This window comes from Branchiostoma belcheri, unplaced genomic scaffold (assembly GCF_001625305.1).
Source record: "Branchiostoma belcheri isolate BF01 breed outbred unplaced genomic scaffold, Haploidv18h27 scaffold14, whole genome shotgun sequence".
Lineage (NCBI taxonomy): Eukaryota > Metazoa > Chordata > Leptocardii > Amphioxiformes > Branchiostomatidae > Branchiostoma > Branchiostoma belcheri.
This window is the reverse complement of record NW_017802824.1, coordinates 3,850,072-3,867,999: the sequence shown is the minus strand read 5'-3', so window position 1 is coordinate 3,867,999 and position 17,928 is coordinate 3,850,072. Positions and strand designations below refer to the sequence as shown.

Here is a 17,928-nt window from a genome sequence, read left to right as displayed (position 1 = left end):
TGCGCCCCAATTTTTTTAGGGGGAGGGGCAACGTTGCTCTTAAGTCAAAAAGTCTCAAGTCTGGAGCCCTGTCGCGTGACTTCAAAAACGTTACTGAAAGTGTTTTTTTTCTATTCCAACATTTATTACGAGACATGGTGACGGCACACTCAAGTTTTTCCAACTTTTTTTTTGCCGCCACTAACGCAGACAAACGCATGAACTTCGCGGATAACATGTTACAGACATAGTCAGCTCTTTAAAATTTCTCACTCGAGTTAAGTAAGAAAATTCGTGTGAAGTGCCTTTCCCAAGGGCATAAGATCGGTGGCATGGCAGGATTCGAACTCGAGACCTCTTGGTTCTGAGCCGAACGCTTTGTCCACACGACCCCATTATCCTGGTTGAAAGGTTATTCACATTCCTTGCAGGAAAGACGCCGGTCCAGCCATGTGCACATGGAACCCGAGGCGTTTCTTCAGACTTCCCTCGGAATTCAGCCTCAAATAGCACCGAACAAACAGCCGAATTCTTGTCTGAACCTGGCAAATTCCCATCTCCTTAGTTTTCTAAAATATCTGCGGCACCTAAAGCGATTTCAGGGCAGTAAAATTTAAAAAATAGACTTTCAAAGTCAACTTTCTGGTCAGCTTTTAAATGTAGTAAGTTGAGCATATAGCGTACGCAAAAATGCACAAAGTCAATTTTCTGGTCAGCTTTTTAAATGTGGTAAGTTGAGCCAATAACGTACTGATATCTGTGAGGCCAAAAAATGCGAGAAATGCACAAAGTGAACTTTCTGGCCAGTTCAGCTAATAGCGTATATCTGTGAGGCCAAAAAAAAATGCATTTTCGTTGACGTTTGTCGTTGGCGGTAAACGGTTGATTGTTAACGTTTTGTATTGTGGGCTGCCTATTTATTGGTGGTACCAAAAATTAGGGTCGCGACATCTGTAGGAAGTGATTTTTTTCTTTCTTTGCTTTTAGACTTTGGCGATCTCTAGAGTGATCCAACTTATACAATACAGTTTAACAAAGTAGAACTTACATGAGGACACTTTAATTTCGATGTCAATGTTTGAAAACTGATTGTACAATGTTTCATCACTCAGATGTCAGATCAATAGGTCGATCAGCAGTTCCAAAAATGTATGTCCCTTGCAGTGATCCACCCAAAAAACGTCCCAAAAAAGCTAGGGTCGGCAATTTTTTTCTAGGGTCGGTCGGGAAACAGGAAGCACATTTTTTTCCTAGGCCTTATACAACGTTTCGCGTGACAAATTGCGTTTCTCTCACTCAGCACACGGATAAATTCCTGTTGACAATCGATTCAGTGTTTTTAATGTGTCCAAAAACAACACCGTGTCCAACCTCTTAAGGGTCGATAGAAAGACTGCCCGTGTCTGGAAGCCTTTCTTTCGGATGCCCTCCCCCTTTCCGGCTCAATATACAACGTCTTCAACAATGATGTCAATGTTAGAAAACTGATTGTACAATGTTCCAAAAATTCATGTCCCTTGCAGGGGTCCACCCCCGAAAAAAGTTCGATTATGTGTTTTTAATGTGTCGAAAACAACACCGTGGGGTTGGGGTCGATAGAAAGTCTGCCCGTGTCTAGGAGCCTTTCTTTCGGATGCCCTCCCCCCTTTCCGGCTCAATATACACTGTCTTTAACAATGATGAAATCAGCGCCATGTACCTAGCTGTCCTACTTACGAGTAAATACGTCTTATTGATCGTACGCCTTTGTCAACTGTAAACCGTAACGTCTCTCCTAGGGGTAGACGGTTGTCTTAGGTCAGGTGTTATTTCTTTAACCGCATTCTTCAACTTTAAGACGTATGAATTTCGTGCCACATGCACACGCAATGGCGCTGTATTCTAAATCTCATAATCTTCTTTTCTTTCTTATATGAGTGTTACACCAATATTTACTTTGGATGTAATAAAATCTAATACCATCTCAGTTCTTCCGCGACCCCTTTCTGCTTTTTTTAGGCTATAAATTGACGAAAAAGGTATTTGAAAACATTTAATAGTGCGATAGTACAAACTAAGCCGTATCCAAACCTACGGAGTCTAAATTTAGTCCGAGTTTTGTCTTGGGGAAGGATTTTTTTCCCAGTGCCTTTTCTTCTATCATTACTGTATTGATATCACCGTCCGCTGTATTTATTCTGCAAGGCTTACAAATTAAACAGTCCATGACGAAGGACACGCATTCTCCGATATAAAAACACACAAATAAAGAACCTTATCCGATACACCGCGAAGAAACCTGTCAGTTTAAAATGTGCTGTCTACGGAAAAACTGAAGAAAAAAAATCCCGCTTAGCCATACTGAGAGATTGGTAACGATAGATTAAGAAATAAAAACAGATGAAAACCAATCACTTTGTTCTGCTCTATTTCGACTTTGCGGAACGGGGTTACCTTACCGACGAGACATGGAGAATGTTGGCGCCATGTTCATAGCTGGACTCCCGTGCGTGTAGTATAACGTCTTCGCTATCTTGGTCAACTCCTGGGCTTTCTTAGAGCTCCCGAGCATGGTCCTGACGCGTACGGGAGTCTCGCAGCATTCTCCCGGCAGAAGTGTTGATGTGGTCCGGGCTTCTCCAAGCATATCCGTGATCGATTGGATCGGGTTTTATAGAGACCCACTTTGCTTAGGATTTACACGTTTTAAGGGTGCTTCCGTTTTAAAGAGAGCCACTTGGAGATTTTGCCTTACGTTCATTTATCAAGATCAGTTCTCGAGATAGTTGGAGGAGGGGGATGGGGTTGGGGGAGGGGGTTGGAGGGACTACAGTCTGTATCTGGGTATGGTTGCCATCTGAGGAGAGGTTATATTCTCGGGGTAACGACCCACGGAAAACTTTGCCCAGCTCATCTCTGTTTACAGTTCCACCCAGTGTATTTTTCACGCCGGGTGTAAATAGGCGAAAGCCGGGTAGGTTTTTCAGGAGAAGAAAGAGCGGGCCTTATTCTGGTCAGCTCTCGGGTTTCACCGGACATTATTTGGCATGTTTGCTCCCAGCTACACGACACCACTGCAAACACACACTGAGTGCCTATCGGTAGATCCAGGACCTTTCACTCACAACCCCACCCCTTGTTAAAGAACCCAGATTTGAAGTATCTATTGATTAATACTTACCTCCTTGCTGGGGACCATTGCCACGGCCGGGAGTTGTAGGTATTGAACACCGTCGGGTCAGCCATGCATAACGCGCCAACACTTTTTTTCTGAAGAGAAATACTCGGAGGTTTACGGAACTCCCGCCTTTGGACACTTGAGAGCTGCCGGCAGCTACTAGAATGCTGGGAAACGTTTCATTGGCCCGGATAGACCCCGCAAGGCATTGTGGGAAGGTGGACGTGAGGTGTGACAGAATCACTTCGACAGAACGTCTCATTTAAGGTCGTTTTCACGTATTTTTAAGAATGACATTTCGTCTATAGTTTTCAAATGTTGTGTTTGAAAATTTATCCTCTGCAACGGGTAATATTATAATGCAATATTGATCAAATATCCGACGAAAAACTCATGTTTCGCGCAGGCGCAGCACGTTCTGCAGACGGTACTGTGTACAGGGAACTAGAGCGTGTCGTCTTGACGTAACCTCTGACCTCACCCATTCACCTGTTCCCCTGACCCGTCGCTACTGGAAACCGCACACGCCGCTAGCTGTCGTCTGAACCCCGTCTGGCGGCAGGGCTCCACATGTGGCACCTTCAGAAATAGCACGGCAGGGCGGCGAGGGCCGACCTATATCTGATCCTCTGTCAATCTTTAAGGCACCCAATGCAACTTCAGGGCGGTAACACACACATAAAGATATTCTGGATTAGGAAATCTGTCTGATATTGACATTTACTGCCATTTCTTTTATACAACATTGTACGTGAAGCGTTTGAAATAGCCCTGAAACAACCTATGTGAGGAAATAGCGTTTGCTGAATATCCTTAGATGAAAGCGTTCTAGTCAGTCTTTATCGGGCTATTCTAACACTGTTGGTTCAAAAACAGTACTAAAGTAACCAAATAGGGAGAATAATTTGCCAGAGGAGTCCAGACACCGTCGAGTTCAGTTCGTAAAACCCCAATCACCAGGTAAACATATACCCCAGGCTTCAGTCTGGCCCTAGTTTTGCCGAGATCTATTTCGCCCTACCCCCTTAGGAAAGCCTGATCTATTCCGACATCTTTGATCACGGACAGCCTGTCAAGTTTTGGCAGACGGTATGCCATGAATGAGTCATGAGACCACCAACCCGTCAAAGTCTCGTCAGCTAACATAACGTGTACTGGGTAGTAACATAGATTGAGTAGGGGGGTGGTGAGGACTTCGAACTCATTGGACTGAGGCACTGATCATACTCTGAGCGATTGTCACGGTGGGATACAGGCACACACACACACACACACACACGCGCGCGCGTACACACACACACGCACACACACACACACACACACACACACACACACACACACACACACACACAAACAAAAACACACACATAGACAGAGACAGGCGCGCACACAAACAGATACATGGAAACACACAGATACATATTGAAAAAGACAGACAGATACACACACACACACACATATATATATATACAGAGAGAGAGAGAGAGAGAGAGACACACACACATATATATACAGAGAGAGAGAGAGACACACACACACACGCACACACACACACACACACACACACACTGGCACTGAGATTGAGAGAGAGACGGGCACACACACAAACACACGCACACACACACACACACACTGACACACACACACACACACACACACACACACACACACACACACATACAGTTGTACAAACACATCCTGACACAAATACACAGAAACACACAAAAAGTCATGCACTAAAACGCAAACACATCCCATTCAGAGTTGTCCCAGGTTTAAAGTCCCCCTGTACATGTACGTACTTGTGTTCAACCTTTCTGATCTTTGTTCCTTCTTTATTTGTTTTCAGCCATGGGCGTTTCCGTGTATAGGTCAAGGGTCACATACGAAAATACCTGTGATTCTTTTCAAGCACAGCAACCCAAAACTTTAAGGGCGATTAACAAGTATTCAAGGAATTACCTCACAAATAACGAGGGACACTATCTCTTGCATTGTTGATAAGTAAATGTCATGTCAGAGCAAATACGAACGGTAAGGCCAGAAATGATATGAACATATGCACAGAGCGGTACAGTTTCTAAACGTAACTGCGTAGCAAAAACAACATGACCGATTCAGCATTTTGCACGGACAGATCTAGACTTTAAACAAAGGGAAAGAAAAGGAGAGGGCGGGTAACAATTGCGACGTAGATAGACTTAATGCAGAAAGAGGTTGGGTACAAGCAAGGTTCAGATATACACACAGGTAGCCAATTGGTTTTAAAGGTATACAATTGCAATTTTAGAGCGGCAGCAAAAGAAAAAAAAGTATTCTGGATGAGGAAATCTGCCATTTCGTAGCTTATTTTCGTCGCCATTTCATGTTTCAACCGTTTGAAATAATCAGAAAAGTAGCTACGAAAACGTGGGAAGTTCCTATATTTTTGGGTACTACCAGTAAATAGCTAGAATCAGCCTACGACACCAAACAAGCAACCGTTTTCCGTCAGCGACATCATTTTGTCTCACAGATATCAGTATGCTATGGTATATATGTTTGATTCAACTTACTGAATTAAGAAGGATAAGAAAATCCAGTTGCATTTACTGCCCTGAATCGTTTGAGGTGTCTTTAACCTAAAAATGACTGTATATTAAAGTAGATCGTACCTGATGAAAGGAGATGGCACAGCGAAGTGATACCTTCCTATGCTGAACCTCAACATCTATGTCATCATTAGAAGGTCCTAGTATGTTGAAGATCGTGGCACAGCTTCTATCGATGCGTCTTCGAGAGAGAAATCTCTGTGGTCTACTTAGAGGCGATCCACACAACGTTTCGTCCGGGCACAAAACGACTCATTAAAAATGGCCAGATGCATTCCAGAGGGGTTCAAAGTGCAGCAAAGTGTACTTATTAGTAATCGTTTAATGACGTACAATTCTATCAGGTCAGGATAACCCCGTAGCTAGCATTGTTGGGTGCACAATGCTCTTCTTTTGAAAGAAAGGATACCACTTAATATTCACCAACTCATAATTGAGAATAGTCGTTGTCATACATGTAAGAAATGGATACAAGGTATCGAGGCACTTGTAAACGGGGGCGTTACAGTTTTGTAACGGGGAATTTATGAAGGGCTGATATTGTGATAATTCGAAGGACTTACTGGAGGCCGGAGTTGAATCCTAAATAATGAGTGACCTTACAGATAGCTGAGTTGACTTATGTGAGCACACACCTTCAATAAGTTTGCTGGCCTCTGAAAACGTTACTTGCAAACAGAAACATAGACGTCCACATAGATACATAAAACCAGATATCTTCAATATGCATGCTCCTTTCATGTCCTACTCAGATATCAGTGTACGTTGGAAAATCCATATCTGAATCACCACAAAAGCGACGATATTGTAAATAACTGACACATCAGAATGTAATGATACTCTTCTGAAGAAAACATACAATGGATTAGCTTTAGTATCATTATGTATTAGCTCTGTTAGAATTGTATTTTAGTATAGTTCGTGTATCTACCCTTGTTGTTTCGTCCATATACATTGTACCAGTTACAGTTTACGGTTGAGCAAGAAATTTGACTTGGTTTGATTTGATTTGATTATATATAGACGCAAGTAAGACAAGTTTATAGCCCTATAGGAGGCAATGCTCACTGTTTACAAACATGTTTAGGGGTGCCAGAGTATACAGTGCAATTTTACGGAATACAGTACAATCGTATTAGTATACAGTGCAATTTTACACAATACAGTGCAATCGTATTTGTATACAGCTAGTGCAATTCAATTTTACTTGTAAAATTGCACTGTATACTAGTACAATTGCACTGTATACTAATACGATATCACTGTATTCCGTAAACTTGCATTGTATACTTAGTAGCTAATACGATTGTACTCATTCCCTAAAATTGCACTAGCTGTATACTAGTAAAATTGAACTGTATTCCGTAAAAATGCACTGTATACTCTGCCACCCCTGATGTTTGTGTTAGATACTGGCCCGCCCTGTAGTGCTTCTACAGCTGACCCAGTTTTCCTGTCCGTGTGTTTGTTTTCGCAATTTATCTCAGTTTGTCACTCTCAAGCGGAGCATCGCGCTCTCCGCCGTGCTTGTTTTGTGTCACAGGTCAATCTCTGTTTGCTCGGCCTCGCTTGTGAAGATACCTGTTTCTTAACTACTTGTGAACACACGCAACAGCACAATAGGTAACACATTCACCTGTCAGCTAACGCGAAAACATTGTACGCTTGAGTTCTATTGCTTTGTTACAATCAAGGAATACACATGCACAGCAACAGTATGGATATACGTACCCAGCTGAAAAACAACTTAAAGTTTTAGTATTTGCTGACAAGACGAAAAGTACTGCAAGACTGCAACAACCATAACTTTGACAAGAATTTTGCGGTTGCGAAGTAAATAATGTATATTGTTATGGCCTTTATTTCTCACCAAATCCCCAAAGAGAAGAAAACTTAAAAAGGAAAAGAATAGGGTGCCATGTGTATCATTTGTTACTCCTGTATGTAGATATCATACCATGTTCTTCATGTCGTAGGAAAAACGCATTGAAACCGTGTATGATATCAAAGGTATGGCTACAGACGGTCCCACAGCGACATCTATCATATCTTGTTAGTATTGCAGTGCATTATGGTAGTGACTGACGTTCTAACATGTGTCACTAGAGGGCGCTTCCGTGTCGTCGCGGGGCAAACCATGGGTTGGTAGGTGGGTTTAACTGAAAGGAGAGTGGCTAGGACCAAGGCGCCCATATCACGTAGAACTTGAGCCTGGCGTTTGGTGTAAGAACAGATCAGGGATCTCATAAGATTGTGCAGCTGATTATGACATTATGTGGAATAAGTGTGATCTGGTATGATTTATCATAAAGTTCTGTTTGCTAGAACAGCTGAGAGGGTTTATTTATTATTTCATAAATGATACATGATATATATATCTGAAGTTCCCACACTGAGTTTACAGTAATGTCACATAGATCATCGTTACAAAAATAACGGCGCATCTTTAAGAGTGTTCTGAATCACATTGCTTTGGTAGCCTCCTTATGGCTGCTTAATCGTGTGAAAAGTGTCACTCCACGAATAGAAGAGCAGCAACATCACTTTTGGCATAATTATTTCCTATTTACATGTAGCATGGCAATATATATACCCCATATATTCTTCTTTCAAATTGCCAGAGCAGATTAGACACCAAATCAGGAGGTTTACAGATGTACAAACGTTCACAATACTTAACGCGTATTATCCGTTTTACATCCTATTTTTTCTTTACACAAATAAACATTTTCCTGGCAATATAGCACTGAAAGTCATTATAAGATATGTACATGTATGGTATAGTATGATGCTGGTTAAAGGTTTAGCACAGGGCACAGGTGTTGATCCTTTTTTTCTCGTTATCTTTAGGTGGAGGTGTCGGGGGGACTCATGAAATCCTAATTAATACAAAGATAGCGACTTCATAACTTAGAATCACATATACCACCTGTAAAATATATTTTTAAAAGTTTATACAATAACTACATTTAGCAAACGGTTCACATAACGCATCCATGTTTTTTTTATTGATATTTTTTCCAACTGTGCACGCAATGGTTTTCTATCAACTACAACTATATTTTGAACATTCGCTGGTCTTCTAAGTGACCTCTGTCACCCAGGGGTCCTCCAGGTAGGGCGAGTCCACCATGTTGTCCTCCCCGTCCGGCCTCTGTCTCTCCACAGTGGAGTAGGGCGGGAGGGGGTGCATCAAACCTATACGTGACCAATTGGCATGGAAAATAACATTTTGAAATCAGGAACGTTTGGCTAAAAACATTAAAGCTAATAATTGATTAAAGCTGCATTATGTACCAAGGTAAAGATGCAATGGCAAATAAGTACCATTCAGAAGGTGGAGGGGTCAAAACACAACGCCTTACGAGTGTGTTAAAAAGCTGGCAATACAACTGCCAGCCATGTTTGTTTACATTCTGGTAGTTTGTGGTGGTAACACAAAATGCGTTGTTTTAGCGCTAATAATAAATGTAATACATTATGAGATAATTGTACAAATATGTTGAACAGTAAAAGTATATTACAATCACACGAAGATTTGAAATAGTTAAAATAGTTTTTTGGTACAAAAACGTTAAATAATGCCCTTGCCTTGTATCAGCAACAACAGTGTAAGAGCAGTAACGGCCTTAATCGATATCCGAAGTACTTTTCTCAGCTCAAAATTTCAACTCATTGATGTACAGAGGAGAGAGTGAGAATTGTATCTACCTACTTGGGTAGGATAAGCCGATGGAGTAGGGCTGCTTGTCCATCCTGGGGGGAGGTCGTGGCTTCAGGGTCCCGTTAAAGTCCTGTAGCTCCAGACCGGTCATGTCATCCGGATCCAGAACCGGAACAGACCGGCTGTCCATGTACGGTGGAAGGGGAGGGAGGGCCCGGGAAGCCGTCAGAGTAGAACCTGTAGTTTTCTCTGTGAAATACGCAAAGAACAATCATACTTATTCATAGGTATCTGTTCAAAGTTAAATTTGTTCTGAGTTGAAATTTTCTCACCTAGAGTTTTCGACCAGTTACTCTGGTCTTCCTCAGTAGACTGACCCAGTGAAATTTGCCACGTTGCTTCTTTGCCTAGGTTAAAGGTATTTGGAACAATGGTATCTGGTGACATTTAGAGAATGATGACAAAATGTCTAAAGTATCCTCTGTTGGATGCAGCATTTAAGTATTGTCAGGTTCTTTCATATCAAAATCGTGTTGTGCATGTTTACTTGCGATATATTTTTTTCAAAATATCTGTAGCAGCGACACCTGTGATGCACTGCAATGTGAACTAGTCAGAATCGCCCTGAGGAAGGTGACAGACGGTCACCGAAACGTCGACTGAATAAAAGACTTGGTTGTGTAAAAATAGTCTCTTTACTCAGTGTCTTACCATCCTGATGAAACTATTCACGGAGATCTGTACTATACTAACCACGCTTGGCCCCCGCAGTCAACCCTGTCCTCTTGGCGATACAGACGAAAATCGTGGCGAAAAGAATCAGCAGAACAATAACTGTGACGGAAGCGATGACTACTGCATGCGTGTTGGTATCTGAAGCAAATAATGATGTTTTTGTTAGACGTATCGCATTTAACAAAAGCAATAGTAAACGATGTATGAAACTCTTCTATATAAACGATCCACAGATAAGTGGCGTACTATCAACATGAACAATTCAATATCCAAGAACACGAAATTACGACCAAAAGGGCTAAACGTTCTAGCCAACAGTAAGTAAATTGGGACTAAGAAGTCGTGTACATTCGGGCCAACCGTCCAACACTGAACCGAGACGGGGGGCGACACAGGTTATCTGACACGGACGACCCTTTGCTGCAACACGTGTTTCCGATGTCACGGAAGCTGCAGTAGAAGGTTCCATTCCGTGAACAAGGCTGATGGAGTCGGCCGAAAATTGGGTAAGTCCCAATTTACTTAGTGTTGGCTAGAACGTTTAGCCCTTTTGGTTATAATGAAGTATACCAACACAGATGAACTTTCATGCAATGATACGAAAGTACCTTTGACGTCCATGCGGAACTCCCTCTGGAAGGTGCCGAAGGTGTTTGTTGTCTCACAGACGTAAACTCCGCCGTCTGAACGGCCGACGTGAGAGATCACCAGGGTGTTCGTCACGCCTCGAGGTGACGTCGTTTCCTCCTCTCTGTACATACATTATAGGTGAAGAATGTATACACGTTCTTCAATTCCACATATAAAAGTATGAGACGCCAATCCCGTTCACCTATGGTAAGCAAAGATGAAGATCACAATATCTGATACACATTTCCAAACTGCCTTCACGATGGTCAAATTTTCTTTAACATAAGCATCTGATATTAGCGAGCAATATTCAGTAACTTGTTAACATAGCAAAAATTTGCCTCTTTGAAGCACCGCTGCAGTGCCGCAGGTACTCGCTAAGAGGCTCATTATCGAACTTGACCTTCCTCTTTCTGTATCTTAACCATCTACTAATTTATCATAAATATAATGCCGTACCATCAATGGGTTCTTGACTTATGTTGTCGTCATCCAAGCACATACACATACATAGTTAGACGCGGTACCGTAGGAAAACGCCAGGTGAACCATTTTCGAACTTGACCGTTATTTTCACAACCACTACCCACCTACCAGTTATGTTTGTGAGATACATACAAACCTTGACCACGACCACATGGCACAACCGAAAACATAACCTTCTTCGCGAAGGTAATAATCTACTTGCACGCCGGTTATACCTGATGCCTGCTCGCTGACTGGCTGTGACCGGTTTGTCCTGTTGACCGGGCCCACGCCGCAGCCATCTTGTCTCTTCAGGAAGCGGGTCGGACAGAATCTCACACACCAGTCTAGCCGTGTCTCCGGACCGCACAGACACTTTCAAACTCACCGTGTTGATGTATGGTTTTCCTATAAAAATAAAAATCAAAGGCATGTCTCTTTTTTGTGTGTGTACGAGTACCTTTTGTATGAGCAAAAGAACTTTTGACAATGTATGTAATAGTATATTTAAAAAAAATCAATAGTAAACTAGAAAGAAACATTTGCAAAGCAAATGCATAATCTTTACCTTCGCATATGGTCTGTTAATTCTTACTCAAACACATTCACATATATGGTAACAGGAGTTTAAATCCCCCTAACTATAAAACTGGAACATTATGTAACCCAACACCAGTTACAATGGTGAGAGACAGCCTAGTTCAGTCAGGTCAGAGGTCACTGTTTGGAGGAGAAGAAGAAGAAGAAACGTAGCAAAAACAATATGTTTTCCTTCGGTAAACATAATAAATAATGTCATGTCTATTATTACCTCTGACATCCAGAAAGATTTGTCTGACGGCGTCCCTCATCTGGCCGTTTGACGCCACACACTCGTAGTCTCCCTCCATATCATAGTCAATCCGGGAGAACTGCAGGGGGTTACCAAAGTACAGCTTTGTGCCCTTCCGCCGCCACCTAACGCGAGGCTCTGGATATCCCTCCGCCTCACAGGGCAAGGAGAAACCCTCCTGCCCGACGAATGGACTCGTCTTGCGGTTAAAGTTTGAAGTGATGTGGGGTGGATCTGAACAACAGAAAAAATATGTTTCAAAGGGCGTACATTGCAGAGATAAAGCAGATTATTTGGTGATATTTCCTAAAATTTTCAGGGAAACCAATGAGCTTTCAACGATTGTGAAAGCTCCTTGGGAAACTGATACATTGTACTTACATTGCACAGTTAAGGTGGCTGAGCCGACCCCACTCGGTGCAATACCGTTGGCAGCATGACACTGGTACACGCCTGCTGCAGTTCTGTCCAATGTCGGTAGGCGGAGTGTACCGCCTCTGAAGTCAAAATATATGAGACAGAATGTACCAAATATACGGAACAGTCGCTAATGCCCATGATGTCGCATTGCGATCTCTTTATGAAACGCAGGTGGATCATGAAATGTAGGATAAAGGATTTTTACACATCCAAGAAAGTTTACTTTGCTGACGTTTCGGTGTGTATCATATACCTTATGCATTACGCTATATGCAGCGGCGAGAACATAATCCCAAACGTATCTGAGTTTGTACCCCCAACCCCCCTCTTCGTCCCGGTTCATCACTGGGGTCGACTTTCTTATCCATTTAAATCGTATTAGTATACAGTGCAATTTTACAGAATACAGTGCAATCGTATTAGTATACAGTGCAATTTTACTGGTAAAATTGCACTGTATACTAGTAAAACTGCACTGTATACTAAATTAAATACGATTGCACTGTATTCCGTTAAATTGCACTATATACTAGTAAAATTGCACTGTATTCCATAAAATTGCACTGTATACTCTGGCGGCACCCCTGATTTTGAAAGTCATGAAAACGTAGTTTCACCTGTTTTCTGCATTAGTAGGGATGCTTCCGCGAAGTTTCTGCCATGAGACGTCGGCTGGAGGGTTACTGTCTACGTCACAGCTCAGGTCCAATGTCTCACCCTCATTGGAACGGACCGACTGTGACCTGATTCTTACAACAGGGGAATCTGAAGATACAATGTTCATTAGATTGAAAGTAGATTGAAAGTGTCTATGCTTGTCTTCAGCAAAGGTCTAGTAGATTTACTTGTGACTATATCCATTAGTTTTCGTCTATCTGCAATATAAGCTGAACATGTCATAAGAAAATGATATTCATTTTCAAAACTTTCATATATGAATACACATAATAATAGTTGGATGGACGTGAAGGCTTGGTGTGATGAGATGGCGTGACAAAGACCTTGAGCTAATTTCTGTACAGATCAAGTGATTCTATCTATCTACATGTTAGGCCACAGCAAATAAATTTTATGGATGACATCCTCAGCAGACTCCAAATCTAATGCGAGCGGGCAAAAAAAACAAGGTTCATTTTAAACGGTGTCATCCATAAAATTACTTGTTGTGGCCTTAAGAGACGCACAACAGAACTAGATAGGTAACATTTGCAGAGCGGAACGGAAGAAGAAAAAGAAACGTAGCAAAAACAATATGTTTTCCTTCGGTAAACATAAAAATGATATACACCTACATTTGACATCCAGTATAGTTGATGACGCTGTTGAAGCTGCTAGTTGAGGATGGCCTTGGTCAGCCACACAGGTGAAATTTCTCCCATGATCCCATCTGGTCAGCTCCAGAAGTACCAGGTCTAGACTCGCGATTGACAGGTCCTCCGTCAGCTTCATATTGCTCTGTGATTTATGAAAAAATGATGCAATTTATAAGTCTACTAACATAAACATTGAAAGTATCCAATGCAGTTGTTTTTAAGGCTTAAATTTTTAAAACCACAATCTTAAAGTCAATTTATTAGTCACTTTTCTACATACATATTAAAATTGAAACAACACTGTCCCAATGTACATCGACATTCATGGAGCAAAAATGTCCAAAATTCTGACAAAAACGGTTACTGGAAGGACCTGGATTAATTTCAAGGGCACCACCCAGAAAATAGAGGACTGATCTTAGAGCTTGTTTCTGCAGTTTTATATGCCTGAAGTATGAGATACTGATTCGCACATTGTACTAAAGTGGGACAGTACGTGTTATTATCATACAGATTGCCTTTTTAAAGCTTTTTCAAAATATTTCCCGTTTTGTCGCCCTGAAATTGCATTGGATGCCTTTAAGTGAGTACGAGCATCAAGGGAAATTTAGAAATTAAATTTACACTTAGTCCACAAAATTGTTGCATTGCTCTATCTTTTCCGCGTACTAAGATAAAACCAAATGTTAGACGATTGAACTAGAAGTACACGATGTTCAATCTGCACATCATATAAGACCTGTAATACGCATTTAAACCAAATTGATTAAACAGACAGTCACCCGCAACTTTAGGCATTTTGACTTATGTTTTAGATGGACTGTTACTGTTCAAACTTGTTATCCCTTTCCTCAATCTATCTCCATATACGTCAGGAAGTACTTATCTATGCTTGGTAAATTTTTCATGCCACAATCTAGTGTTACCAACCCATTTATAATTTGAAACATTGCTGGCCTTCGTTTTGGATATTGCAGGTGCAGGAAATGGGCTATGAAATATTCAACTAAGGCTTAAATTACAATTACAGTTAAGTGGTCTCCTGCCCTTTGGGGGGCTTTCGTAAGCAAGGGACGCAAGGCGCGTGGAATGAATTCCAGGGAATTTGTTTTCTTCCGAAAGACGTGTGACATCCCCAATAGGCCTCCATGCTCTGTGATTTCTTACGCAACTGTAACAACCTGGGGATTAATTAGAATTGGGGGTGCACCGGTGATACTGGCGAGAAAAATGGCTTGATGGAAATCCAATAGACCTGCCACAAAACCTAATTCCCTACAGAATCACGTCAGGAAAGTAAAGCGAAATTTCCAGGAAGTCTAATTATATCAGACTAAGCAATGATTTCCAGGAATGTTAAAGAACCTGCCAATGACCCACAAAACCTAATTATAAACCTAATTCCCTGCAGAATCACGTTAGAAAAGTAAAGCGAAAAAAGACTAGAGTGAAATTTCCAGGAAGTCTAATCATAGCCGACTAGGCAATGATTTCCTGGAATGTTTTAAACCTGCCAATGACCCACAAAACCTGATTATAAATATAATTCCCTGGAGAATCACGTTAGGAAAGGAAAGCGAAAACCCTAGAGTGCAATTTCCAGGAAGTGTAATCATAAGAGACCAGGCAATCATTTCCAGGAATGTTAAAGGACCTCCCAATGACGTTATGGGTTAACCATTTAGTTACGCAGTACTAGAATACTATTCATTCACATTGCATTGGCAGCCAAGTTAACTGAATTCCACAAGCATTATAGATTAAAAATTTGTGACTACAAGTTAAGTACAGAACGATGTAGACCGTAGTACCTAAAGTGTTCAACAATATATTAAAAAAAAACAGACAAACTTCGAAATACACATTAAAAAGAACGGCATTGACGATTGAAGTTAGGAACGGTATTGATGTGTGGGTCCGTTAATAACAGAGACAGATCATTTACAGACCCTGATTCCTGAGACTTATTGCCTGAAAAAGGAAGGATTTTCTCAGTACCTGTTGTACTTGTGTGGTGCCGTTAAACCATGTTAGTGTGGGGAGTGGAGACCCCTCTGTTGTCCTGCAGCTCAGAGTTAGTGACTGACCGGCAGTGCTACTGGCATCACTCAGTGTGATCTTCGGAGGTTTTTTCATCGGAACTGTAGGGACATTGATAAAGTAATGGCATGTAGCTAAGTTTAAGTTCTTGTTTAGAGTTAAAACTTTTGATCCAACACAAAACGTTCTCTCACCTAGAGCCTTCGACCAGTCACTCTGGTCTTCCTCAGTAGACTGACCCAGTGAGGCTTGTCACTTGGCTTCTTTGAAGTCTGACGTCAACACTGGGTCACCAGAGTGACTGGTCGAAAGCTCTAGTTGAGAGAACGTTTTGTGTTGGATCAAACGTTTTAACTCTTTACATGTAACTACCAACACAGATGAACTTTCATGATCGTAGACTAAGTTGAAGTTCTGTTGAACGTGTACAGGGCTGTACATAGTGGGTCTAGAATATCGGTGTAATCTGAGTATTAGCATAATGTACGTTATGTGCTATGGAAAGCGATAGCCTGGGTGCCATCATCCATAGTTATCGCCGGCTCCATATTGCCGCTAGCTACCATGGATTACGAAGGATGGCACCCAGGCCAGAGCCTCGGAGGACGTGTTTTTTTTTTTTTTTTGAGAACAGGCGAAAATCAATGCTCGCGTGGATGTCATCCATAAAATTAAATCAGTCTGGCCAAACGCACATGATTGTGTGTGTGTTCTTTTGTGAGTATGTGTGTTTGTATATGTGCCATAATGTCTGTGTGTTTTTCTGTCACGTACCTATAACATCCAACATCATCTCTGCCTTTTCCTGCAGTCCTAAAGTACTACATCTGTAGCCACCAGCGTCTGATACTTGGACATCATCGATTTCCATGTTGTACTCTCCCCTGGCAGAATTCCCAGTGATCCGGTGTCTCTTGTAGAGGGAATCCACCATCCTGTCTGTTGACATGACGTTGAAGTTCGGTGGTCCCTCCCAGATCACCACACTCTGTGCTGTTAGTCCGATGAAGGCACATCTTAGCGTGACAGTCTGTCCCTCCCGTACGGCCAATGACTCTGGGCGTACACGGTAAGACACTGCCTGCACTGCATAAGGAAATAACATATAGCAAATAACATATAGAAATGCTACTTATTCAGAAGTGGACACATCATATGGGAAGAACCGATACCAAGTTCATAATGAGCTTACTTATTGTTGTTTTTCATATGTTGTTTACTTACCTTTATTAGTATTATTATTATTATTATCAATTATGCTCTTAATTGTAATGGAGGGGGACACGAATAAGCCTTAAGGCTTTTATTCCGTCTCCAGCACATTAATTCTGTATAGATTATTTATTTTATTTTCTGTTTCTTCCGTGTATTTCATTTACTTTTTGTATTGTTTTTATATGCAAACAAACAACAATAATAACTTCACGGCCATGTTTCGCTTTTATTATTTTTTCAACATACATTAAAACTACCTTCTAAAGTAAAGTATAAGTAACTTGTAAAGTATTGACATTCTCCATTTGACAGTGAATGAATCATTCTCCTATGCAAGTAATGTATATTGATTGATCTCAACGTTTCCTTCTTTACTTAAAGCCCCAATACTGAGAACCGCACATGACTTATGATGTTGCGTGTTGTTGAATCTATGAAGATAGTGTTCTTCATTGCTATGGATTGAACAGCTTTCCTTGACACGGAATCGGTACTGACAACTTTGATGTAAAAGGTGCCGTGATTGAATTATGTTTTCTCCTTTGATTATCATGGCGGACAGGAAAGCGTCACGAGGGAATACATCACTGGGTCCTGTCAAAATTGGGGTCGCGAACTCTTCTTTGCAAAATTCAAAAGACTCAGCAAATGTGTTACTCTTCAGGATGATGAACATTTCCGCGGGTCAGAAGTGACGGGGGTGGATTAGCACTAAAAGACTTAAAAGGATTCCACTAATTTGGTTTGGCTGTGTTTTTCCAGTATGGGTGGTTACAAATTCGAGTCGGTTGTCCTTGTCGGTTCCAATAGCTGGACAGCGGTTTGTGCGGCTAAAAGTTCTGCCAACTCGTGTAGAATTCACTTTTACGTTGTCAGCTGCGATACAC

General features: G+C 41.5%; 2 protein-coding genes across 2 annotated transcripts in view; both read right to left on the bottom strand.

Moving 5' to 3' along the window:
- LOC109464631 (phosphatidylinositol-binding clathrin assembly protein LAP-like) overlaps positions 1–2,620 on the bottom strand; it is a 63,436-nt gene extending 60,816 nt beyond the window's left edge. The window contains 1 exon segment of the mRNA XM_019761642.1: positions 2,418–2,620. Coding sequence (XP_019617201.1) covers positions 2,418–2,605 — 188 coding nt within the window. The 5' untranslated portion in view covers positions 2,606–2,620.
- Positions 2,621–8,770: 6,150 nt separating this feature from the next.
- Positions 8,771–17,717, bottom strand: LOC109464566 (cell adhesion molecule 4-like). The gene is made up of 12 exons (XM_019761571.1): positions 17,699–17,717; positions 16,601–16,912; positions 15,785–15,927; positions 13,766–13,928; positions 13,091–13,238; positions 12,435–12,550; positions 12,033–12,287; positions 11,458–11,629; positions 10,735–10,877; positions 10,145–10,264; positions 9,443–9,640; positions 8,771–8,925 (listed from the first exon to the last, which is right to left on the bottom strand). The coding sequence occupies exons 1-12, from the start codon at positions 17,715–17,717 to the stop codon at positions 8,810–8,812; spliced, it is 1,905 nt and encodes a 634-aa protein (XP_019617130.1). The 3' UTR covers positions 8,771–8,809.
- Between the last annotated feature and the right edge of the window lie 211 nt (positions 17,718–17,928).

Bases quoted from the DNA above. Each gene is read 5' to 3' on its own strand.
- LOC109464566 (XM_019761571.1), bottom strand. The intron at 12,551-13,090 runs GTGAAACTACGT...TTTTGACTTCAG, and splicing joins CCTACTAATGCAGAAAACAG to AGGCGGTACACTCCGCCTAC. The intron at 11,630-12,032 runs GTAATAATAGAC...TTATTTTTATAG, and splicing joins AATCTTTCTGGATGTCAGAG to GAAAACCATACATCAACACG.